This window comes from Jaculus jaculus, chromosome 11 (assembly GCF_020740685.1).
Source record: "Jaculus jaculus isolate mJacJac1 chromosome 11, mJacJac1.mat.Y.cur, whole genome shotgun sequence".
Classification (NCBI taxonomy): Eukaryota; Metazoa; Chordata; class Mammalia; order Rodentia; family Dipodidae; genus Jaculus; species Jaculus jaculus.
In genome coordinates this window covers 18,288,570-18,315,327 of record NC_059112.1, presented here as the reverse complement: position 1 = coordinate 18,315,327, position 26,758 = coordinate 18,288,570, and the positions used below count along the sequence as shown (strand labels likewise).

Below are 26,758 nucleotides of genomic sequence, written 5' to 3'. Positions count from 1 at the left end.
AAGGCCAGCCCAGGCTACACATTGGGACTCTGTCTCAAAACCCAAGGGCTGATGGTGTGTCTCTGTGAGAGAGCTCTTGCCTAGCTAGCACGCTCAAGGCCCTGGGTTCAAGCCCCAGCATGAAGGGAGGGTCAGAGATTCAGTGGTGGAGTGCACTAGGTTCTGGGAAGATGACGTCCTTGAGGAACTCGGGGTAGCATCCAAAGCTTGCCATCTGAGAGCAGGTGAGCTACCTTTCCCCATTGCAGTAGGGTGACAGGCAGAGTGTGGACAAAGGTGCACGTAAGGTGCTGCTCATCCAGCTGTGTGGACTTTCCTCCCTAAGGCCTGGAGGAGTGGGAGGCCAGGATTGAAAGGGGGGTGTAAACATCAGTGTCACATGGTCATCTTGCAAGGGACAGTTCTCACAGCTGTGTGATGTTTTCTCCTTCAGCCAAGAGGCTCGAGTCCTACCAGGACGCTCTCTCCGAAGATGAAGACGGGGCAGACACTCTCAGTGGCTCCCTTAGCAACATGGCGAAACCGAGAGCCCGCGGCTGCAGGACCGCTCACGCCGGGCCTTCGGGAAGCAAGTCCTCGGCTCCTCTTTCGGGAAGCGCTTTCGCTGTGGGAAACGGAGAAGGAGCCAGCGAAGTGCCTCATTGCAGACAGGCTGCTTTCAGTAGCCCCATTGTAAGTGTGCGGGCCCGGCCACAGTCCCGCCGGCTACCGTGTGTGATGACGACGCAGCAGGCTCACAGTTACAGTAGCGCCAAGTGCCATTCTCCTTTCTGTTCACCCAACAGAGACATAACTATGAGAGTTCCTGTGATCGTGGCACATTGGCATAAACAATACAACTTTCCAAGCTTTGAAATAATTCACTGTTGTGAAAGCATGTGTGGTTTCTGAAGAATAGAGAATTTCTGAGTTGGGCGTGGTGGCGCACGCCTTTAATCTCAGCACTCGGGAGGCAGAGGTAGGAGGATTGCTGTGAGTTCAAGGTCATCCTGAGACTGCAGAGTGAATTCCAGGTCAGCCTAGACTAGAGTGAGACCCTACTCTAAAAACCAAAAAAGAAAAAAATACATACATATAGTGTCATTGGTCAGGGTTGATCATACAAGAGCCTGGATTTAAGGGCTGTGGCTCCCTCTCAGAACCCCTCAAAACCCACCAGAGTTCTTGGAGACAGGTAGGTAACTATGTCTTAATTCCTTCGGAAATTCATAGCCCTTTTGATATTCCCAAAGACCTGTTTATCCCTTTGTAATCTTACTCCATATTCTACCCAAACGGAGTCCGCATTGCCATGTTTAGCTCCCAAGAAGGATTTTTTTTTTTTAATATTTCCATTTCGGAGTTCAACAGATTGTGTTTTTGAGTCCCACTGGGAACTGTTAGGAAATGACCAGTCGTACCCATGAACAAACCCATTTTACCACAGCAGGGAAAAGACAGAAGATAAACCGCTTGTTATTTTTTTGAGGCTTTTAACTTAAACAAAAATCAAATTTTATTTTTACTTGTAGTTGTGCCTGTTTGAGATGTGTTTTACGAGTTATATGCCAGGTTTATTATCCTTTATTTATACTTTGTTGATCAATACTGGGACTGATGAAATATTTTCTTGCTAATAAACTTAGTTGCCTCAAAAAAACATTGAACACCATTTAAGACATGGAAAACAGAAACATCCTGGTGTAAGAGAATTTTTTTCTATATACTCTTTTAACTTGCTTCCCAGCCTTTTCCACTTGATTAATGCTTATGTTTTATGAAGAGGGAGATTCCCAGCTGTGAGATCAGTAAGAACCCCAAATAGATGAGCTAACAAAATAAAGCAAAACAAGACGTCATTGCAGTCATTGTAGATTTTTGTGGGAGGTACATGATGTAAGTAGCTGTTGGCAAAGTTCCAGTAAGCGTACAGTCGCGGCACTGGTGTGAATACTTCCAAGTCCCTTGGTGGCACCAAGGACGGGGCGCCTCTCACGGTGTGCACCAGCAACTTGTCCAGACATCTCGACCTCATTTTTCTCCATATTTTGAAAAGCAATATGGAAATAATGCGTACAGCCTTTTTCTGCACTTATTTTAAGGTTACATCAAAAGTCTCTATTTGTTTTTTCTTCTGTACTTTGTCTTAGAGCTCTCTATTGAACTTTACATTTTTCACTCGCCTAAAAGTCACGCAAGGTGACTGATGTTTTGTTGGCCACAACTGGCAGCCAGGACAGGCTGTGGCTAACCCTCCTCACAGTTGCTTGGTCAAGCCTCACCCCCTTACTAGAACAAACAAATATTTCTTACAGCTTCTGTGTCTTTATATCATTTCTTCTGCATGAAATATATTGTCCCTTTACACCCCTTGATTTGTTTAGGATGATGAAACATTTATTCTTTTTTTTTAAAATTTTCTTTTGGCTTTTCGAGGTACAATCTCACTTTAGCCCAGACTGACCTGGAATTCACTATTTCATCTCACGGTGGCCTCGAACTCATAGATAGCATCCTCCTACCTCTGCCTCCCGAGTACTGGGATTAAAGGCGTGCACTACCACGCCCAGCTGAAACTTTTTTATTTTTTTACCTTTTTGGGTTTTTTGAGGTAGGATTTCACTCTAGTCCATAAAGATTAACTGACACCACTGATCAACAATAAACATTTAAGGGATGAGTAACCCTTAATTAATTAGTGGAAGACATGGCATAATACTGGACACTAACATATGAAATAAGTAAAGCCTTACTCCCAGCATTCAGTTTTGTTCTAGGTAGAGGAAACAGCATAGTAAAACTCCTGTTTTGAAGATTCAGGAGTAGGGTGTACATAGAGCTCAATGGTAGAGCACTTGTCTAGCAAGTAGGAAGCTCTGAGTTCAATTCGTAGCATTATTTAAAAATTTTTAAAGAGGGCTGGAGAGATAGTTTAGCAGGTAAGGTGTTTGCCTGCTAAGCCTGCAGACCCAGGTTTAATTCCCCAGGACCCACGCAAACCAGATGCACAAAGTGGCGCCTGCATCTGGAGTTTGTTTGCAGTGGCTGGAGGCCCTGGTGTACCCATTCTCCCATTCTCTCTATCAGCCTTTCTCAAATAAATAAATTGAAAAAAAGATATGGAAGTTCAACCACAACATGGTGAGGACACAGAGAAGGGACTGATCAACATGAAAGGGTGTCAGGAAGGATCAAGAAGGGCTACAAGAAAAAGCTAAAACAAGTTAAGACAAAAGTCAGGAAGGGGGGCTGGAGAGATGGCTTAGCGGTTAAGCGCTTGCCTGTGAAGCCTAAGGACCCCGGTTCGCAGCTCGATTCCCCAGGACCCACGTTAGCCAGATGCACAAGGGGGCACATGCATCTGGAGTTCATTTGCAGTGGCTGGAAGCCCTGGCGTGCCCATTCTCTCTCTCTCTGCCTCTTCTCTCTCTCTGTCACTCTCAAATAAATAAATAAAAATAAACAAAAAAAATTTTTTTTAAAGTCAGGAAGGGAAAGGCTATGGAGCAACAGCATAGGGTACGTCAGTCACTCGGAGCTGTTGGATCATGGGAGCGTTTCTGGATGGGATGGGAGAATTATCAGCGTCGGTCAACCTTTGTACTTTTCCTTGGAGCTCTGTGGTTTAAGAGTCAGGAAAAGGCTCCTGTTTCCACACATAAGCCAACGGTGCAGGGAAGGAGTGGATATTCCTGGTACCGCAATGACAGCAGTAGGTGAAAGAGGTCTTAGCTGCAGGTAGATCTAGAGGGGGGAGCAGCCTGGAGCTGCCTGGTCAACCCTCTTCCCCACCGCAGAGAGGATCTTTGCCCATTATTAAACAGGTTTGCATAAACAAAGTGGGTTCCCGGTACTTGCGGTGTTTATGTGCGTGCGTGTGTGTGTGTGCGTGCGTGCGTGTGTGTGTGTGTGTGTGTGTGTGTGTATTCATGAGTGCGACATGGGCACATCCGTATAGATGTACTGCTCAAGTGCGTGTGTACAGATGCCCGAAGAGAACACCAGGTGTCTTCTTCCATGTGTTTTCTTTATTATTATTATTATTTTATTTCATTTATTTATTTGTTTTTAATTTAATATATTTATTTGTTTTTCTGACAGAGAAAGAGGGAGAGAATGGGCACACCAGGGCCTCCAGCCACTGCAAACAAACTCCAGACATGTGCACCCCTTTGTGCATCTGGCTAATGTGGGTCCTGGGAAATCGAACCTGGGTCCTTTGGCTTTGCAGGCAAATGCCTTAACTGCTCAGCCATCCCTCCAGCCCTATTTATTTGTTTTTTTGAGGTAGGGTCTCACTCTAGCCCAGGCTGACCTGGAATTCACTATGTAGTCTCAGGGTGGCCTCAAACTCACAGCTATCCTCCTACCTCTGCCTCCCGGGTGCTAGGATTCAAGGTGTGCACCACCACGCCCAGCCCATGTGTTTTCTTAAGACAGAATCTCTCAATAAACTCAGAGCTGCTGGGTTTCTGTCAGTCAGACTGGCTGACCAGCAAGCCCCAACCATTCCTCAGCCTCTGATCTCTACAAGATTGGGGTTACAGGCATGCAGGGACGTGTCTAGGTGTTTAAGTGGGTGCTGGAGAATCCAACTCAGGATGAATCAGACCCTCATGCTTGTGTGGCAAGAGCCCTTACCCTCTGAGACATCTCTCCAAACCCATTCTCAGCATTAAAACAGATTTAGGACGGGAGAGATGGTTCAGCAGTTAAGGCACTTGCCCATAAAGCGTAAGGATCAGAGTTCAATTCCCCACTACCCACATAAAGCCCGATGCACAAAGTGCTGTATACATTTGCAGTGACAAGAGGTCCTGATGTGCTCTTTCTCCCTGTCCCCCTCTCCAAATAAAACAGATTTAATTTTTAAATCTGAAGGTACCCAATAGCTTCAGCACATACCATGGGAGAGCAGTGGGAGTCTAGCCAGATTTTAGTTACTTCACTTAGATTTACATTGGGGATACATCAAGCAATGAAAGAAATTAGACCTAAGGGTGAAATCTGCCACCAGGTAGGTAGGTAGACTTTGAAATGATCAGATATGATCACATAAGATTGCAACAGAGTTGTGATCCCCCTATGACGTCAGTAAGGTCTTGTCAACACAGGATGCTGTCTGCAGAGTACTCCGTATTCTGTAATCTAATTGTCAGTATAAATGTTCTCTGAATTGTAATTAGCTGCTTGGCTGAGACCCAGTGGGAGAGGATGTGTGTCTGTTTTCCAAAGAATAATGTCTTTACCTTGCTTGCTTTTATGTCTCTTTCTTTGTAGAGGATAATAAGGCCACCAAGAGTTTCACAGTGGTGGACCACATGAATTTGGATAGCTTATCATGTACCAGGTGCCGAGTAAGGAATACAAGGATCAGTAATATATAGCCATTGCTTTAAAGAAAATGCCACACTTGGGGAGGGGGTAGGTTCCTGGACGGGGAGTTATCTAACACAAAGATATGTGGGCCAGGTTTTCATCTGAGCTGCCAGCAGCTGCCCACCGCAGAGAAAGAACTAACACTGATGTTGTACAACGTGCTCCCAATAAGGAAGGTTCGGGTCTTGGGGATAACAACTGTGAGCATAGTCATTTAGATAAAGTTTATCCATGACAGCTTCGTAGCATCTCCTAATTCAGAAATTATCTCGGCCACGAGGAATTCAGTTGTCTGGGATCTTTCTTTGTCAATATAGATGTTTTATGGTGATTTCTGGGTCTCCTGTGATCCTGAGTTTCTAGATACAGGTTGAGTGTGTGTGTGTGTGTATGTGTGTGTGTGTGTATGTGTGTGTGTGTGTGTGTGTGCACGTGCACATACCATTGCACATGAGTGGAAGGCATAGGACAACCTCCCCGTGTGAGTCCCCAGTTTCCGCCTTGTTTGAGACAGGTCTCCCCTGTAACTTCGGGGGCCTCTTCTTCTCTTACTGAGTCTTGCTCACTCTCCACAGACTCTGAAGTGTGGATGCCAGCCATGGTGCGTCGGTTACTTTCTTCCTTACTGGAACAAAATACTGACAAGAGCAACTTTGAGAAGGAAGGGTCTGTAAGGTGCAGGAGTGACCAAGACCACGGAGACTACTCTGAGGCAAAGATGGAAGTTTTTATTCAGGGGGAAAAACACCAGCTGCTGGGACTGACTCTCAAGGGTGGAGCAGTCAGCTTGGGGTTACAGATAGTGGGCTTTAGAGGTTTTTACAATTGGGAGAAGGTGAGAAAGGGGAAGGAATTTTCTTGTTAGGGCAGCAAATCTGTTATTTTACATTAGCCCTACGGAGTGACCTGGTGAGAGATAGGGGGACAGTAAATCTCTCATCTCAGGGTAAGACCAGAAGTGACCTGGTGAGAGTTAAGGAGGGGCAGTAAGTCCTGTCCTTGGGGCATCATTCTTGAGGATTATATCTTATATCTCTCTGTAGCCATCCTGTTTTTCTTTAGGTGACTCCCTTTTTGGGAAGCCCATTTCGACCCAACAGGGTTTGTTTTGTTTGGTTTGTTTTGGCTCATGGTTTAGGAAGAGTTACAGTCCATCGTGGTGGGGAAGACATGGTGATAGAAGTGAGACCACTGATCACATTGTGTCTGCAATTAGGAAGTACAGGGAGTGGGAAACTAATGTTCAGCTGGCTTCCTCTTTATTTCATTTTATTTTTTAAAATAATTTTTATGTAATTTTTTTATTTGTAAGCAGAGAGAGAGAGAATGTGTGTGTGTGGTTGTGTGTGAGAGAGAGAGAGGGAGAAAGAGAGAGAGAGAGAGAGAGAGAGATGAGACAGAGAAGTAATGTGCACTCCAGGGCCTTCAGTCACTGCAAACAAACTCCAGATGCATGCGCTCCCTTGTGCATCTGGCTTACGTAGGCCCTGGGGAATCAAACCTGGCTGCTTTGGCTTCGCAGGCAAGCGCCTTAACCGTTAAGCCATCTCTCCAGCCCCTGGCTTCCTCCTTTTCTTTAGGATGGTACCACCCACAATCCGAGTGAAGCTGTTCTCTTCTGTTCAGCCTCACTGGAAACACCTTCACAGACACCCACAGAAGTGCATTTCCTAAGTGATTCCAAACCCAGTCTAGTTGACAGTGAAGGTTAACCACAACATGTGGTCTTCTGAGTGCAGAATCACACACTTCTGCTGTGCTCTTTTCCCTAAGTGCCCTCTCCTGGCTTCCCTGAAGTCAGTGTCCTCTGCTGGCCAGCATCCAGGACTCTTCTGTAATCCAGCAAAGCTTTGTAAGACCTTGGATCCAAGCAGTCCTCCTCCCACACGACCTTTATTTTTATTTTTATTTTTTTGAGGTAGGTTCTTGCTCTAGCCCAGGCTGACGTGGAATTCACTATGTAGTCTGAGGGTGGCCTCAAACTCACAGCAGTCCTCCTACCTCTGCCTCCCGAGTGCTGGGATTAAAGGCACATGCCACTGCAACTGGCTTCATGCATTCTTAAAGTAGCTCACTGGATGGCACTGGATGATAATCACATTTCTACTACAATATGTTATGTATTATATATATTATAACTCTTGCTCTAAACTAAATCTGAGAAGTAGTGTTAAACAAAACGGGGTATATTTTTTTCTACCAATAATAGGACTTCTTAAAACAAATTGTTAATAATGTTTAAAAAGAAGGCATAATTGCCTAAGGGGAGAAAAGGAGGAAGCCAGAGACTGGAGAGATGGCTTAACGGTTAAGGCACTTGCCTGTAAAGCCAAACATATTTGGAAATTAGAAATCTCTTAGGCTAGAGAGATGGCTCAGCTGTTAAGACACTTGCTTGCAATGCCTGAAGGCCCAGGGTTCAATTCCCCAGTACCTACCTAAAGCCCGGGCCAGTGCATCTGGAGTTCATTTGTAGCAGCAAGAGGCCCTGTCACACCCATTATCTCTCTGTCTCCCTGTCTGTCTTTCTCTCTGTGTTTTCAAATAATAAATGTTGTCAAAAGAATTTCTTTGTCAACATCTTTGCTGATGTCTTGTAAGGCATTATGGGGAAATGTTGGTTAAACCTGTTAGACTGTTTTTAATATTTTTTGTTAAAGAAAGTTGATTTTTATGATAGTTATGCATTAAGCAATATAATATTCTGTTTAGATAATCTGTGATGAGTAACAGTTTCACTTTGTAAAAAAAAAAAAAAAAAGAAAACTATTTATTTTTTTGAGTCAGAGAGAGAGAAAGAGAATGGGCATGCCAGGGCCTCTAGCCACTGCAAACGAACTCCAGAGACATGCGCCACCATGTGCATCTGGCTTGTATAGGACCTGGAAAAATCAACCTGGTCCTTAGGCTTTGCAGGCATACACCTTAACTGCTAAGCCATCTTTCCAGACATCTTATTTTTATTTTTTCCCCTGAGGTAGGGTTTCACTGTAGCTCAGGCTCACTTGGAATTCAGTATGTAGTCTCAGGTTGGCCCCGAACTCATGACAATTTACCTACCTCTGCCTCCCGAGTGCTGGGATTAAATGCGTGCACCACCACACCTGGCCAGCCTTCCTTTTAAATGAACTCAATTACTGTTGGGTAAAATACAACTAAGGAGGAGTTCCAGGCACAGTAAAACATAGGCTGGCATTGTGTATTTCAAAATGAGAGAGATGTTTAACTAGATTTTGGCAGAAAGTGGTGTTTCTATTCCTGTTTAGTTGAATACTTAAGATAGTCTCTATTAATAATGTACAATTGAATGTATTTCTTTTATTTGTATGAGGCTCATTTTCTTATTTACATTTCTCATGATATATGTGCAATAAGCATTCTAAAAATTAAGTTTACCATTTCATTTAATTACTGGTTATAGAAGTTACTTCTCATGTTGATAATAACACTTTGTCATTTTGGACTGTAGGAAACTGATGTGGTACCAGATACCAGGCTGTTGAACAAATTCAGTCAGATCACCCCTCAGCTCTTTACCCCACTGGATGGGACCTTCCAGAATCCACCCCAAGAGACTTTGTATATCATGGACTTCTTCGTGGCACTGGCGATTTGCAACACCGTGGTGGTTTCTGCTCCCAACCAACCTCGGCAAAAGGTAAAATTCATCATGCAAATCAAGGTTTTCTCTGTAGAGGGCAATTTTGGTTTCCCATAAATCTGTGACTTGGTTTGTTATATGTTTATCATAAGTGATAAAAGCAGCAAAATAGCATAATATATATTATATTATTAATAATATGATTAATTATATAATTATTAATCATATTATTAATATTAATTATATTATAATACATATATTATTAACTGTTAGATGAATTATGATGATTAATTATGGTGAACTTTATTCATGTACCAGTTTGATTTGTTTTAACTCAGTCTATATAAAATCCAATATGTGTATAATGGTCCATGTTTCTGCAGTTCTATAAAAGGTCTAGGGCTGGAGAGATGCGTGAGTAGTTAAGGCACTTGCCTGCGATACCTCAGGACCCAGGTTCACCTCCCCAGATCCCACATAAGTCAGACGCACAGGGTAACACATGTGCAAGCTTGAGTTTGTGTACAAGGTGGCGCATGTGTCTTGAGCTCAATTGCAGTGGCTGGAAGCCCTTTCACACCAGTGCTCTTCCTAGCTCATAAAAAGAAGTCGAGTTGTAGCTCAGAACCCATAGAAAATGCATTTCCAATTAAGAAGGAAAACTTGTAGAGGCTGAGGGTTCTCTGCCTGGCTGTGCTAACTTCCTGATGCATAAATTTATCCCCAGTGCACACATCTACTAAACATTCAATTTGCAGTGCAGCCCAATTAAATTTTAATTTTCCATCAGATCATTTCCTCTGGGCAACTTCAGAGGTGGTCAAGTTTAGCATAAAAATAATTTACTAACAATGAGGCTACATTGAATCAGAAACTGTATTTCTACAATGTATTCCCTAGAACATTGTTCTTTAAAAAATGTTTATGTAGTTAGAGAATAAATCACAGGCTGTTTCATTTGGCACTTAGAACTTATACATCTGTTTCCAAAGTTGGCATCTCTTGATGTTTTCTGTTTACCAAGCATCGCTGCCTTTGTCCCCATATTCTACTACCTGAAAGGCGAGCTCTGAAGGCGTAGTCACCACTTCATGGTGTCTCCAGGGAATGACAGAGCTGGCCAGTGGAAGATGGTCAGAACGCCTGTGAAGTGGAAACCGCATGTGGTGGTTTGAATTCAAAATGTCCCCCATAGCCTCAAGTGCTTGGATTAAGCCTCATTCTTAGTCCCCAGCTAGTGGAGCCTTGTGGAGATGGAGACTCGCTAGAGGAGGTGTGTCACTGGGGAAGAGCCTTGGGATGCATTAGTCCTCCTCCACCGAGTGTACTGCTGAGCTTATTCAGGCCGCTTCCTTCTGGCTGCTGTGACAAGACGTGATACCCTGGCTTCTTCTCTGCCATGTTTTCCCCCTCCATGTTGAACTGTCCCCTTAAAACTGTAAGCCAACACCAGGTGTGGTGGTGCACCCCTTCAATCCCAGCACTTGGTAGGCAGAGGCAGGAGGATGGCTGTGAGTTTGAGTTCACCCTGAGACTACATAGTGAATTCCAGGTCAGCCTGGGCTGAAGTGGGACTCTCCCTTGTAAAACCAATAATTAATAATAATCTGTAAGTCAAACTAAACCCTTTCCTGGTGTTTTATCCCAGCAACAAGAAGGTAACTGCTGTGTCCAAGCTATGACCAGGTAGCTGTTATATTTTTATTTCTGAGTTGTTAATAACTGCAAATATTGACTAGGATGAGACCCTCGAACTATCATAAAATTAGGAGTTTTTTGTTTTTATTTTTGTTTATTTATTTGAGAGCAACACACACACAGAGAAAGAGGCAGATAGAGAGAGAAAGATAGAATGGGCGTGCCAGGGCCTCCAGCCACTGCAAACGAACTCCAGGCGTGTGCGCCCCCTTGTGCATTTGGCTAACGTGGGTCTTTGGGAATCAAGCCTCGAACCGGGGTTCTCAGGCTTCACAGGCAAGTGCTTAACTGCTCAGCCATCTCTCCAGCCCAAAATTAGGAACTTTTAAGAGAAACTTTTTATATTCCCTACATATTTCTGAATGAGTCCAATTAAGAAATTCAATTATAGTCCACTTAAGTGATCGTGTGGGATCGGTATTAAATTCTAAGTTTACTGATGTTTAAAAAAATGTCTGAATTAAAAAGAAAGTACAGATGAGAAACAATTATATTGTAGCAGAAACTCGGATTCTTGTAATGAAACTAATAACTCTTTTTTAAAAATATTTTTACTTTTATTCATTTAAGAGAGAGAGAGACAAAAAAACATTGGGTGGACCAGGGCCTCTAGCCAGTGCAAACAAACTGCACACATGTGTGCCACCGTGTGCAGCTGGCATACATGGGTGTTGGGGAATCGAACCTGGGTCCTTTGGCTTTGCTGGCAGGAACCTTAACCACTAAGCTATCTTTCCAGCCTGGTATTTTGTAGTTTTTAACTTCAGGGTTTTTTTTTTCTATTTTTCATATTTTCATGCTTGTATATAATGGATTTTGATCATCTTCCCACAATTTCCCTCCCTTATCCCTCCCTTGATTAACACTCCTCTTATTCCCCACTGATCAACATCTAAACTTCTCATGCCTTTTTTTTTTTTAACCCATTGAGTCAAATTAGAGTTGCTCCTATGGTCATGGGTGGAAGGCTATTTACCATAGAATGGGCAATGCAGCCATGGCCACACCACAGGTGAACCTGACTCGTCCTCCCCCGGCAGCCCTTAGCTGTGACTAGCTATTCCGGGATGTGTGGGCTCTCGCGAGCCCTTCCTCCACCCATGGCCTTCTACTGACTGCCTCAATGTTGTGCATAAAAACACAGCCCCTGTGGAAGGCATTTTGTGTTGTATTTGTTGCTGTCACATTCATTCATAAATGCTTATAGAAATTTATGATGTCACCACTCTTGGTACATCCTTTCCTTGATGGATGATGGTTTAAAAAAAAAGAAAGTCATGTCTTCTGTGGCAGTTGTAAGTCAGAAGCTGACTGCCTTATTAATTAAGACAGTGGTAATTTTCCTGCCTTTTCTTGCCCGGCTTGGACTTCAGACTGTTTCTGATGCGGCGCTGAGACCCTTCTCACATTGTGTTTCCTAGATCGGCCTCTCTTCACTGAACGGAATGCCCACTAAGTCCTTGGAAGAGATCAAAAGCCTCTTCCAGAGACTCTCTGTCCGGAGGTCAAGCTCGCCATCCCTCGCCGGTGGGAAGGAGCCGACTTCTGGGGTCCCCTGTGCCTTCGTGAGCAGACTCCCCCTCTTTGGCCGAATGAAACTGTCTTCTGCTATGGAGGAAGAGTCCTCTCGGATGAGCGAGAGCGCCCAGGCTGGCCAGGCAGCTTGCTGCGTGGACGTGGAGGAAGAGGACCGCGGCGCGGGGCGCCCCCTCGTCCGGGAAGACCGCGGGGCTGCGCCGCGCTCCGGCCTGTGTTACGAAGCGGAGAGCCCCGACGAAGCGGCCCTGGTCCACGCCGCCAGGGCTTACCAGTGCGCGCTGCGGTCGCGGACGCCCGGGCAGCTCGTGGTGGACTTCGCTGCCCTGGGGCCATTAACGTTCCAAGTCCTGCACATCCTGCCCTTCGACTCGGTGCGGAAGAGGATGTCCGTGGTGGTCCGGCATCCCCTGTCCCGGCAAGTCGAGGTGTACACGAAGGGAGCCGACTCGGTCATCATGGAGATCCTCTCTGGCGCTTCCCCAGGTGGGTCCACTCAGACCGCCGGGCTGGCGAACAAGGAGGGCGCCGGTGGCCAAGAAGCCACGCTTGAAAAGCGAGGGTGAGCCGCCCACGGTTTGGTGGGAAGGCAAATGAGTTGTTGTTTTTTTTTTGGGGGGGGGGGTGGGCTCAGTGACCCGGCTGTGTCTTGACAAGTTTCCTAATTGCTCAGGACAACGGGTATCAGGCTCCCTCTTTTAGAGATTCCTGAGCAGCTTAATGTCTCTGTGTGCGCCAAGTGGCACAAGCCTTTGACCAAGTGTTTAAGAGAGGAGCGGTGGCAGGGACACACTGTTGTCTCTGTTACCATGGATGGTACAGGAAGAGTGTTCCTAACAAGTTTTGTCACTTCCTCTGTCCAAGGAGCAAGAACCAAGGGGAAGATTTATGCTGATATATTCCTTTCACAGACAGATATTTGGAATGCCACGTATTAAACCATATATATATATATATATATATTAAATCTGCATCTCAGGGATGGAGAGATGGCTTGGCAGTTAAGGTGCTTGCCTGCAAAGCCTAAGGACCCAGGTTCAATTCCCCAGGACCCACACAAGCCAGATGCACAAGGTGGCTCACAGCGTCTAGAGTTCATTTGCAGTGGCTAGAGGCCCTGGCATGCCCATTCCCTCTCTTTCTCTACCTGCCTCTCTCTCTCTTTCTCTCAAATAAGTAAATAAAATAAAATTTTTGTTTAAAAATGCAACTGTAATCGGGCGGAGTGGTAGGAATGCTACTGTTTCCTTCCTGATTTCAGACGGAACAGAGCTGGAAAAACAGCAGATAACAATCAGGAAGAAAACCCAGAAACACCTGGACGAGTATGCCAAGCAGGGACTGCGCACTTTATGCATCGCGAAGAAGGTGAGATTGCCCCAGGGCGCCTCGTCTTTTCACTCTTTGCCGCTCTAAGTGTCTACGTCAGCTCCCAATCCAGGCACCTGGGAAGGTCCTCCAGCCAGGGCCCTTCTTATAGTCTTTCCCTTCTGTGGATGGCTGAGTGGGATTTGGTCCTCAACGTGTTTTGTCCAATTCCTGAATATTACATTCTCCAAATTCTCACATATTTCAGTATTTCTGCAAGTGCCCTTGTACTTGAACTGCTGTTCATCTAGAAACAAAAACAGCAGGGAAACAAGAATTCCCTGGTGTCTACAACAGAACCCCCCCTTACCTCACAGCCTCCTGTGAGAAAGAATGTGGGTCTTCACCGAGAGGCTATAGTAGTAGGCCACTCACTCAAATCGCTTCCTGGCATTCCAGTTCTTTCCTATTACTTAGCTTTTTAAGTACTATGTCATAACATTATTTTCAATGAAGAAAAATCAACACAGATAAAATCCAACAAACTTCCCCCTACTTAAAGATCCACTTATGAGCATGCAAGAAAAATAAATAAATAGTAACTACCAAGGACCTGAAAGGGCAAAATGAAGGCTGGTGGGGCTAGAGAGATGAATAAGCAATTACGACACTTGCCTGCAAAGCCAAAGAGCCCAGGGTTCAATTCCCCAGGGCCCGCATAGAGCCCGATGCACAACGTGACGCATGTGTTTGGAGTTCGTGTGCAGCAGCTAGAGGCCCTGGTGTGCCCATTCTCTCTGTTGGTGTCTCTTCTCTGTCTGCTCATAAATAAATAAATAATATCAAAAAATACATTTTCTCAAAAAAAATTATAAAAGTAAAATGAGTGATTGAATAAGACACCCAGTGTGTTGAGAGCTCACCTCTGGGCACACACATACATGTGCACACGGGCATACCACACACTTACACACTTGCACACATGGATAAGCACACAGAAATTCACTTACACCATATACACACAGGCAAGAAATAAAAAGTAAAAGTAGATGTCGGATTCTTCCAAATCAGATCCCTTTGTGGGCAAAAATGAGTTAATGAATGAACTTGCCTCGCCCCCTTCACCTTACCCACTTTGGAAGACCTTGCATGTGTATTTTATCCTTTAAAGCAATGAGAGACAGGAAAATATTTCTTCTTCCACAGTTCTATCTTATGTTTGTTGCGAATAAGACTTTTTTTTTTAACCCACCTTTAAAGCTACTTTCTCTTCATCTTTACTAAAGATTAACCACATGAACTAACCATCCAAGCACTTGGGAGGCAGAGGTATTGGGAGGCAGAGGTATGAGGATCGCTCTGAGTTCAGGACCAGCCTGGGTCGATAGAGTGAGTTCCAGGTCAGCCTGGGCTAGAGTGAGACCCTACTTGAAACCAACAACAACAACAAAAAACACCAATGGTGCTGTTGGCTACAGACTCCATTGCACTGGACACTTTCCCAGCCATGCCCTTAGATTCACCCTGAATTTCAGTACCAAGTGGAGGCCTGTCCCAACTGGATATGCCTGGCTTGAATTCAGTAGCTTAGCTCGCGTTCACCACAGGTAGTGCCTAGATTTCCCCAGAGGTCCTGAGCTATAGGGTCCATTCATCATCCAGTCACCCTCACTTGATGGCGAAGTTGGGGAAGCTTTGTGACCAAGTGGCAGGAGGGTGTGGACCTGCTGAGACTGCCCAGGGGGAGGCTTTCCTGGACCAAACTGATGGCTTGCAATTCTGCCGGAGGTCAGTCCCGTCAGTCCCGGTAGCTAGCTAGCTTTCTGGGAGGTCAGGTGGCCTGCCTCCCAGCTCTCTTTCTTATTCTCCTAGGTCATGAGCGACGCTGAATACGCGGAGTGGCTGAGGAGTCATTTCTTAGCCGAAACCAGCATTGACAACAGGGAAGAATTGCTACTTGAATCGGCCACGAGGCTGGAGAACAAACTCACGTTACTTGGTAGGTAGATTGTGTGCGCCTGGGTAAGGAATTTTGAGCAATAGTGGTTGTCTCTAAGTGCATTCTTTTGTTTAAAACAAATCATTTTATTTCTATTTACTTATTTGAGACACAGAGAGGCAAGAGAGAGAGGGAGAGAGAACGGGCACACCAGGGCCTCTAACCAACTGCCAACGAACTCCAGATGCATCTGGCTTACCTGGCTCCTGGGGAATTGAACCTGGGTCCTTGCTTTGCAGGCAAGCACCTTTAACTGCTAAGCCATCTATCTCTTCAGCCCTCTAAATGCATTCTTGGCATGTGGTTCTTCCTGACCTGCCCAGTCCTGTCTCTTACTAGACTCTAGTCCATTCTGGTCTGTTTTCCACTGTACTGAATTTCACTTCATTTGCAGTAGGAGCAGGGTGGCCATTCTTAAAAGGATCATTAAAAAACCCCTTGTGGTAGTTTGAATATATGGCCCCCAATATATTCAGTGTTTTATTAGCTTGTAGTTACCTGCAGCTGTTTGCTATACCCCTCTACCCATCAGAGTTCAAAGCCAAATAAACATCTTGGTTCAAGCCAACCACCTACACATGGCAGACATTAAATAAGGCATTAACTGCGGTGCTTTCTGCAAGTCCTATGACAAGTCTCCATCATGTTTCGACCAGGTCACAAACTAGTTCCATGACTTATTCAAGGTCACATGTTAGGAAGTGTGATGGTTACTCTGAGAAGCAAGAAACTCAGGTCTTCCCAACTCCAAGGTCCAGTGTCATTATTCCACACCTATAACCGATTTAAATAATTTATTTCTCTTCTCTACCTTCCTTGTTTCAATGAAAATTGTGCAATTGACACCTCTTGTACCACATTGAGCTACATCATGGAATTCTCTAGAACCAGTACTGATGCCAACATCTGGTCCTCTGACACAGTGGGTCTGGTGTGTGACCTTGACATTGAGATTGAAGGGCTCCTGAGTAATTCTGAGGGGAGGGGGGGGGTCAGTCAAATTTGAAAAGTGTTGCTGGAGAGATTGCTTAACAGCTAAGGTGCTCACCTGTAAAGCCAAAGGACCCAGGTTCAATTCCCCAGGTTCTACTGTAAACCAGATGCACAAGATGGCTCATGTGTCTGGAGTTTGCAGTGGCTGAAGGCCCTTATGCACCCATTCTCTCTCTCTCCCTCTCTCTCTCTGTATCTGCCTCTCTCTCTTTCTCATGAATAAATAAAGAAAATTTTAAAAAAAAGAAAAAGAAAACAAAAAAGGCATTGAGAAACACTGGCTTAAAACATGGATACCCAGGTTCTAATATCAACACCAACACACAGCAGCAAGGCTGGCTCCTGGCCATGTTCCTCTGCTTAGGAGAAGAGCAGTGACCTCGTTCAGTAGCTATCAAATAGGATAATGGTGCCTCCTCCAGAGCCATTCCTCTGCGATAGTGGAAGCAGCTTAGGTCCACATTACCTCATTTGCAATTCCAGAATCAAAAACACTCTGTGGGTTTGATGCCAAAACTCATTTGGCAGCAAAATCAAGGCTGATTTGATGTAGCACTATTTTTAGCATTTATTACCCTTGTCATTAGCATGAAAATCTGCAAGTTTTCCTGTAGCAATATTAATATGCTTGATTAACAGGTATTTACAAAATAGAGTATATGTACCAATTACCTGTAGGAAAGTGAATCTGGATGCAGTGTTTCAGAAAAGGAAATTGTGGACTTATTGTAAACATGCGTTGCATCTCACTGGCAACAGCGTTCTGTAAGAGCCCTTGGGCGTATCCTGGCATTGGAAAATTTATAAGGGCAAGGTTACCTAAATAAATCAAACACACACACTTATAGATAAGATACCAACCAAAACAACAAGTAAGTGTGATAAATTCATTGATCCCTAATTTTTTACTTCCAAAGCGCTGCTTTGTATGTCACATTATGTCTCTGCACCTCTTTTGGATCTATGGAAGCTACTGAGCAGTTTTTATAGTTCAGGGTTGAATTGGCTAGTGGATAGGATTCACTTAGAGTTGGTAAGTGTTAACTGGCTTTGGTGTTTTACAAGTCATCCATTTTGGGTTTTTAATTTTTTTTTTTTTTTTGAGGTGCTACTGGCATTGAAGACCGTCTTCAGGAGGGTGTCCCTGAGTCTATAGAAGCCCTTCACAAAGCTGGTATCAAGATCTGGATGCTGACAGGGGACAAGCAGGAGACAGCTGTCAACATAGCTTATGCATGCAAACTTCTGGAGCCAGAAGACAAGCTGTTTATTCTGAATACCCAGACTAAAGTATGCATAATGGGACTAAGCCAGACCTTTTGTTTGCTCAAAGCCCTGGGGCGGTTAGACTTGGATGACGGAAAGGAGAAAGAAAAGCTGGTAGTCTTTAGCTTCACCGAGTGAGTGACCTAGCTCATATTGGGAGGATATGATGGAAACCCATACCGATTCAGGAAAAAAAAAAAAGTCAATGATGAGCTTTGGGAGAAAGTTTCCTTCATATTTTTAAGGTTGCCCCTGCCTTTCAGTGGATTACCAGGGATTTGACAAGACAGACCTAAATGTCAAAATACACAAGGTCTTCAAGCAGGAATCTATACCCCCCTAAGCCGCCCCCCCCCCCGACCCGACGCGCCCCTTTAAAGTTGAAGGGAAGTGATAATTTCTGTTGAAATCAAGTACAGTTTGCAAGTTCTGAAACTTGGCTGCTAGCATCGTGCTGCCCTCTAGTGGTCATTCCTAGCTCATGCGTCTAAGAAAACCCCACGTCTGTAGAAGAGGTTAAGGCAGTTAGGGAAGAGCTGCTGCTCAAGGGAAAGGAAGTGGAAAGAGTTTGAACGTCTATGTCCACACCCGCCCCCCACCCCCACAGCACAAGCTTGGTAAGGAGTTGAGTTTCTCAGAAGATTGCTGGTAGAGTGATATTCCTCCAAGATCTGTGCATATCTCTTACTGTGTTTGGAAAACCTCCCTCCCTCTGGGATGAGGAGTAACCAATAGCATCATTCTGTCACTGTGTCCTGATGTCTGTGACTGTAGTCTTCGGGGCTGCCCCAGGGTCTTAGGCTACGTTTGGTCAGCTGTGGTTTCAGGGACAGGCCTCCCATCGGACTCACCTGAATGATAGGTTCTAAGGAAAGAAAATTGTCTTTATTCAAACAAGAGTGGGATCTCTTTTCCAGCAGGCAGTGGCCTTAGACCCCTAGTCACAACTGCCAGCAGCACCTTTGCCAGCAGCAGGTGGAGTCCAAGAAAACGTTTGTCATTTTAGTTACCAAATAAACAAACAAAAACAAAGGGTGTGGTCTGAGTAGCTGGTCAACTGCTTAGCCAGCTGCTGCCCAAGAACATGACCTTTGGAAGTTACCCTTTGAGTCTCTTCCTTTTTGCTGGTAATGGCAAGTAATGCTTATGCTAAAAAGTGATTGTGGGCATTGAATGAAACAATGTGAAGAGTTTAAGTCCAATAGAAAAAAAGAAGTCATTAATTATTGCTGCCTGAATTTGACATGGAAATTTTTTTGTTTTCAAAGATAGGGTCTCGCTGTAGCTCAGGCTGACCTGGAACCCACTATGTAGTCTCAGGCTGGCCTCGAACTCATGATGATCCTTCTACCTCTGTCTCCCAAGTCCAGGATGAAAGGCGTGAGCCACCGTGCCCGGCTTACATGGAATTATTTTTTGAAACATGAAAATGTTTAATTTTACCATAAGATTTTTTTCTTTTTTAATTTTTAATTTTTATTTATTTGTGTGAGAGATACAGGATAGCAAGAAAAGAGGAGAGGGAGAGAAAAAGAGAGAGAGAGAATGGGTGCACCAGGGCCTCCAGCCACTGAAAATGAACTCCAAATATACACATCATCTTGTGCATCTGGTTTACATGAGTCCTGGGGAATCGAATCTGGGTTCTTTGGCTTTGCAGGCAAGTGCCTAAAACTACTAAGCCATCTCTCCAGCCCTTACTATAAGATTATTTTTTCTTTTTTGGTTTTCCGAGGTAGGGTCTCACTACGGAGTCTCAGGGTGGCCTTGAACTCATGGCAATCCTACTACCTCTGCCTCCCGGGTGCTGAGATTAAAGGCATACGCCACCACGCCCAGCTTACCATAAGATTTTAATACACGGTCATCATTAAACTTTTTGGGGGCACACGTGAGTGTGTGTGTGGAGGGGCTGGTGGGGCATGCCATAGGCTCACCTGTGGTGGGTTGGGGAGGGAGCTCCCTTGCCTATCATGGCCAAAACAGAACAACGGGTATTTGGCTCTAGAGCTGTTCCACCCACTCTCATTTTGAGCCCGCGTCTCTTCACTGATTCCGGACCATTGATTCTCGAGTTTCTGTTGCCTGTATGACTGGGGTTACAGGTGCACGTGGCCATGCCCCCCGACTTATGTGGGGTCTGAAGATTCAAACTCCGGTGGTTTCACACTCGCCCTAAAGCCCTTGTGCAAGAAGTGTAGTTATAGGTGCTGTGTCACCTCTCCAGCCCTAAACTTTCAAGCATTATGGAAACCTTTTTTAAATTTTTTAAAAAACGTACTTATTTGAGAGAGCAAGAGAGAGAAAGAGAATGGGTGTGCCAGTGCCTCCAGCCACTGCAGACGAACTCCAGACACATGCACCACCTTGCGCATCTGGCTTACGTGGGGATTCAAACTGGGGTCCTGTGGCTTTGCAGGCAAGTGCCTTAACCGGTAAGCCATCTGTCTAGCCCTGGAAACCTTTTATAAAAAGATGAAAAATTAAGCCGGGCGTGGTGGCGCATGCCTTTAATCCTAGCACTCGGGAGGCAGAGGTAGGAGGATCACCGTGAGTTCGAGGCCACCCTCAGACTACATAGTGAATTCCAGATCAGCCTGGACTAGAGTGAAACCCTACCTCGAAAAAAAAAAAAAAAGGATGAAAAATTAAAATTCTATTAGAGAAAGGCTCTGCTAACAATTGGAGCATCCCTCCTGGTGGTTCCTGAGTCTTCTTGCTGAGGGGAGGTGTAGGAAAGCTTGTGTGACCAGAAGGAATGCAAGAGAGTAAGGAGAAGATAGGCTGACTCCTTTAAAACTATCTGCTCACAGAGGAATGAATCTATTCTAAGAGATCTAACCCACTCTGGAATATCAGCATCAGTTCCTTCTCAGCAGAATTCATGACCACTGAACACATCTCCTCGGGGCCTACATAAATATTCTGGTACCTTTTCAAGCCAGGTGTGGTGGCACACACCTTTAATCCCAGATCTCCGGAGGCAGAGGTAGGAGGATCACCATGAGTTCAAGGCCACCCTGAGACTACATAGTAAATTCCAGGTCAGCCTGGGCTAGAGTGAGACCCTACCTCAAAAAAATTAAAAAAAAAAAGATCTGGTACCATTTGATAAACATTACATCAGGGAATTCAATCTAAATGTGAATTTGGGTGACAATAAGCCACATTCAAACTCTAGCAAATCTATTTCCAGTTGAGTTGACATGGTCGTTAAGTCACTGTTGTATCATGTCTACATACCCTAGTTATGAGAGAGAGAGAAAGAAGGAGAGAAAGAGGCATGGGGTGGGGGGGAGTGGGTGCACCAGGGCCTCTAGCCACTGCAAACGAGCTCCAGAAGCATGCGCCACTTTGTGCATCTGGCTTATGAGGGTACCGGGGAATCGAACCTGGGTCATTAGGCTTCACAGGCAAATGCTTTAACCACTGAGCCATCTCTACAGCCCCTACCCACATCCTTATAACTCATCCCCACATACACAGAACTTTCTAGATGTGTTGACTGTTTACCACTAAGACAGACTTCACTTAGACATCGTTAAAGTATGGGAATCAAATATGTAGGCTACTCTCCATTGGACCCTCAGGATCACTGTCTTGGCCTCTTTGTTCCAGGAAGCCTGCGAGGTACTGATAAGCACCATTCTAAAAGACCTTCAGGAGAAAACCCTGACCCCTCCAGAGCAGACGTCATGCAGAAAGGGTCGTCCTCAGCCCCCAGACACCCAGGACTTGGGACCACGTGCTGGACTGGTCATCACTGGAAAGACCCTGGAGTTTGTCCTGCGGGAGGATCTGCAAAGACAGTTCCTGGAGCTGAGTGCCCGGTGCCAAGCAGTGGTGTGCTGCAGAGCCACGCCCCTGCAGAAAAGCGAGGTGGTGAAATTAGTTCGGAACCATCTCCACGTGATGACCCTGGCCATTGGTGAGCGTGGAGGCTGGAGGGTGGGGGGCTGAGCCCTGCCTGAACTTCTCCCTCGAATGCACACCAGGGGCCGTACGTCTGTGTGCACTTCTGCCTGTCCTTTTTCTTCCCCACTTTCTGTCACCTGCCCCCTTTTCTCTGAACCTCTTTTCTCCTTTCCCCTGTCCCTTCATTGCCCAATTTAGATGCCCCAGTACCCCTGTAAAGCCAGATGCACAAAGTGACACATGTATCTGGAATTTATTCACTGCAGCAGGAGGCCCTGGCATGCCCATTCTCTCTTTCCCTCCTTCTCTCTCTCTCTGTCTCCCTCCCTACTCTGTCTCCTGATGTGTTTCAATTAAATAGAATAAACTTGTTTTAAAAAGTAGAGTCAGCCGGGTATGGTGGCACATGCCTCTAATCCCAGCAGAGGTAGGAGGATCGCCATGAGTTTGAGGCCAGCCTGAGACTACATAGTGAATTCCAGGCCACTCTGGGCTAGAGCGGAAAGGCCGTTGGAAATGTTTGGCTTTCCTCTGAAGAGATTGGGAGTTAGTAGACTATTTCTGTCCCAGGCAGCACATGTGAGAATACACGGTGGTCCACCGAGATCTAAGTCAGGAAGCCACCGGGAGCCTGTTGACATCATTCAGACCAGAGATGGTGGGGGTTCTGCCCTAGGTTGGAGCTTAGCAAACTTCCAGGTAACTCTGAGAAAGGAGGTGAACCTTGAAGGATTCCACGTGAGTGGTCCATCTGTATCAATTTGCAGATTTCCATGCTTAGTCCTCATTTCTTTCTCATTCTTTTTTTTTTTTTTTTCCTACCTCCTGAAGGTGATGGCGCCAATGATGTAAGCATGATACAGGTGGCTGATGTTGGGATAGGGGTCTCCGGTCAGGAAGGCATGCAGGTGAGGAGATGCTAAGACCACACACCGTAGCCTTGATCTACCTGTCTGGGTTTCCTTTTCCTTCAAAATCAGGCTCTGTGAGACTCTGTGGTTAGGAGGAGTGAGAGGCAGGCCTTTCTTCTACTCAAGTATTGGTTGTCTGCTGGTGGATATTATAGAATGTTCATGCATAATTTTATCCATGTGGTTCACTTGTTCTGTTTAAAAATAGAGATGATTGGGGCTGAGGAGATGGCTCAGTAGTTAAAACTGCTTGCTTGCAAAACCTGACAGCCTGGGTTTGATCCCCTAGTGCCCATGTAAAGCCAGATGCACAAAGTGGCGCATGCATCTGGAATTCATTTTTCAGTGGCTAAGAGGCCCTGGTGTGCCCATTCTCTCTCCCTCCCTCTCTGTCCTTGCAAATAAGTAAATTAAAAAGAATTTTTTTTTTTTTTTGAGCTGGGGTTTCACTCTAGCCCAGGCTGATCTGGAATTCACTATGTAGTCTTAGGGTGGCCTTGAACTCATGGCGATCCTCCTATACCCTGCTTCCCAAGTGCTGGGATCAAAGGCATGCGCCACCACGCCTGGCTAAAAAGTGTTTTTTTTTTTAATAGAGTTTGTTTAGATCATAGGGCTTCATTTTGTAGGATTATAATAGCTTGGTAAATTCTCACTGAAGAACTCTACTAGGATTTTTTTTTTTTTTTTTTTTTTTTTTTTTGCAAGCACAGAGAGAGAGAGAGATGGAGAGAGAGAAGACAGACAGAGAGGGAATGGGCGTGCCAGGGCCTCCAGCCCCTGCAAACAAACTCCAGACATGTGCGCCCCCTTGTGCATCTGGCTAATGTGGGTCCTAAGGAATCAAAACTGGGTCCTTTGGCTTCACAGGCAAGTGCCTTAACCACTAAACCATCTCTCCAGCCCTTCTAGGATTTAAATAAAGGACATAACAGTATGTAAGGCTGGGGAGGAAGGGAAGGGGAGGGATAGAAGGAAATGAAAAAAAAGAAGATGTGGCTGTGTGTGTGCATGTATACACGCATGCATGCATGGAAGTTGGATATTATTTTAAGCACAAAATTCAGATAAAGACTTAAAATCTAAACTACCACTTTTTATATGGAGCCAATGCTGGCAAAGAGAGGTGGGCTTTGAGGCCGAGGGTTTGGCTAGTGTTGCGTGTAATGTCATCTCAAAGCAAAATGGTAGATTTGGACACTTCTGTGCCCGACACAGCAATTGGAGTCATGTGGCCCCGTCCCCAAAGACTCCTCTCAGTGGAGAAGCAAAAGTATGCAGTCGTGCGGAGCTCTTGCTGGGGGACCCACTCTTTAGGGAGAGTGCATTTGCTGAAGCGACATCCTGATTAATAACTGAAGAGCATCTTGTTTCCTGGGACCCTATTTTTTGGGGGGTGGTGTTTATGTGTGTGTGTGTTTTCTCTTTTACGATCTACTTGGAAGGGAAGTTGATGGATTTGAATGTAGTGATGGCAATGCTATGCCTGCTAGGCTGTGTATTCTAGCATGTTCTGTGGCTCAGGGCCATCTCTCTCCTTTGCCTCTGCAGGCTGTGATGGCCAGTGACTTCGCCATTTCTCAGTTCAGACACCTGAGCAAGCTCCTTCTCGTCCACGGACACTGGTGTTACACGCGGCTCTCCAACATGATTCTCTATTTCTTCTACAAGAATGTGGTGTGTAAGCTGTGGAGCGTTTGCCCTGTCCTCCTTCCCAGCTCCCACTCCCGCTGGCCTCTGGGTCAAGGAGAAACGTCCTGTGAGAAACTCACTGCATTTGTTAGTGTTTGGGGAACAGCTGGGAGCTGTCCTGCTGTTTTTCCAGAAAAAAAAAAAAAAAATCTGGGACTGTATGTGTTTGAACTGTTGACAGCAAATTGCTCAGCCTGTCCATCTGCTAGAATTTTCTACTCCCTGTGCATTTAAATTCAATTAAGTCATGTCTGGTTCATTTAAAAATCCAATAGTTGACCTTCTATAAAAAGATTGTGACAAGCAGAATTATGAGATGTTTAATACTGTCAGTAGAAAAAGAAATGGTCTGCTCCCTGTTTCCACAGATAGCAAAAATATATCTGCTGTCCCCAAATTGGTTCCTGTAGTAAATTGAGGACCAAGAGACAAAAACCCAATGTGATGTCAGCCTGTAGCTGGAGCTGGATAGTTCATACAACTTCAAGGATTGCCTGTCTAGCCCATAAAAATCTATTTATGGAAGAAAAAAAAAAACCCTCTATGCTTAGTAGGTATTTTGTGCTAATTTATGACTCAACTTCAGTTATATAACTCTTAAAAGGGCAGAATTTTATTAGAAACACTGGTATCTAATCTTCATCGTTTTGTTTAAATTTCAGTTTTCTTTCTCTTTTTCTTCCTCCTTTTCTTCCTTTTTATATCTTTCTAGATATTTTTCTTTAAAGACAGCATCTTTCTTTGTAACCTTCACTAGCCTGGTATGTAGTGTATAGCCAAGGCTGCTTCAGACTCTCAGCAATCCTCCTGACTCAGCCTCTCAGGAAACTTAGCATCAGTTTTCTTTTTGTTTTTTTGTTTTTTTGAGGTAGGGTCTCGCTCTAGCCTAGGCTGACCTGCAATTCACTATGTAGTCTCAGGGGGGCCTCAAACTGATGGGAATCCTCCTACCTCTGCCTCCTGAGTGCTGGGATCAAAGGCGTGCGCCACGACGCCCGGCTCAATTTTCTTATGAACTCATACTTATTGGAGGTTGACGATTTATTTAAATCTCTTCTGGGTGGAATGATCATGTAACTGTATCATGATTTTTAGCCAGATTTATTCTTGGTCTTTATATATATAGCTCCATAGTAGTAGACATACTTTGTTTCACCCTTGGAATCTCATCTTTTGTACATGTGATAGGTTATCTTTAGATATCTATCCCTGATAGATATCCCTAATATGGAATTTCTATCTATGGTGGGGCGGAGTCTTATTCTTAAAGTAAGATGAACTTTCTGGAAGCTCTCAGTATTTTATGATATTAAATTTCATATTTGATCTAAGTTTAAGAAAACTTGAAGAGGCTGGGAAGATGGCTCAGTAGTGACAGGCATTTGGTTACAAAGTCTGCAGCCTGGCTTTGATTCCCCAGTACCCATGTATAGCCAGAAAGTGTGCATGTTTCCATCTGGAGTTCGTTTTCAGGGCAAGAGGTCCTGGCATGCCCACAGTCAGTCAATCAGTCAGTTTGTCTGTTTATCTGTCTGTCTGTATGTATGTATCTACCATCTATCTATCTATCTATCTATCTATCTATCTATCTATCTATCTATCTGTCATCTACACATCTATACATCTATCCTTCTTTCTATCTGTATGTATGTATGTATCATCTATCTAGCTATCTCTCAAATAAATATGATAAAAATATTGAAAAAAGAAAACTGATACCTTACAAAAACATATGAAATGTATGTAGCCTGTATTGAGCATATGACGCTGAGGAATGCTGTGGCTTGTCACTTAAAATTCTAGGAATTCGTGGTCTGTATGTTCTTTCCTAGTTTTCATACCTTCATCCTCATTGTGATAAAAAGTCACCCCAAGCCCTCTCAACTTTAACCTCAGATTAAACACAGTGTTTGAGAAACACAAACATTAAGAAAAGAATCTAGATGCTCTTGGAAATGGAGGGCCGCTTAGAGAGAGACAGGGCATCCCAGGACTAAGTACGCTGTCTTTCTGCTCTCTAAGCCAGAGTCATTCCTGCTCCAGATTTAACTTCAACCTGCTATTTACCTAGCTAAACAGTAATCATTTTATAAGCTACAGGGAAATGAGCCAGGACCAGAAGACGTTAAAGTAGCTTACCTTTATGACACTGTGGTCCTAGGCTGTAGGACAACTTTTGATCTACAAATGAAGACTGTGATTTCACACCCCAACCACATGTATGTAAAATGGATACAGGCTCAAGAACTGAGTCTAATGCCTGTCCCTGGACAGTAGACTAAGATGTCTATTCTGAACATTATGGTCCATGTCTCGGGATGTTGTGGCAAATCTCTGATGCCAGATCCTAATATTGGTACGACACTTCACAAACCACCTTCACTTTCTACCTTGATCTTGATGCTAACTCCCGAGGTGATTAAATTCTCATTAGACATAGGAGGAAACCAAAATTCACAGAGGTTAGGAAAACACCATCAA

The 26,758-nt window shown here is 44.7% G+C and overlaps 1 protein-coding gene across 1 annotated transcript in view; it reads left to right on the top strand.

Moving 5' to 3' along the window:
* The window catches only part of Atp10d (ATPase phospholipid transporting 10D (putative)), a 103,646-nt gene that overhangs the window by 55,333 nt on the left and 21,555 nt on the right, over positions 1–26,758 (top strand). The window contains exons 10-18 of the mRNA XM_004658844.2: positions 434–672; positions 8,828–9,016; positions 12,079–12,679; positions 13,455–13,561; positions 15,374–15,500; positions 17,599–17,783; positions 21,378–21,687; positions 22,506–22,582; positions 24,137–24,262. Coding sequence (XP_004658901.2) covers positions 434–672; positions 8,828–9,016; positions 12,079–12,679; positions 13,455–13,561; positions 15,374–15,500; positions 17,599–17,783; positions 21,378–21,687; positions 22,506–22,582; positions 24,137–24,262 — 1,961 coding nt within the window. The remainder of the gene's footprint in view (positions 1–433; positions 673–8,827; positions 9,017–12,078; positions 12,680–13,454; positions 13,562–15,373; positions 15,501–17,598; positions 17,784–21,377; positions 21,688–22,505; positions 22,583–24,136; positions 24,263–26,758) is intronic.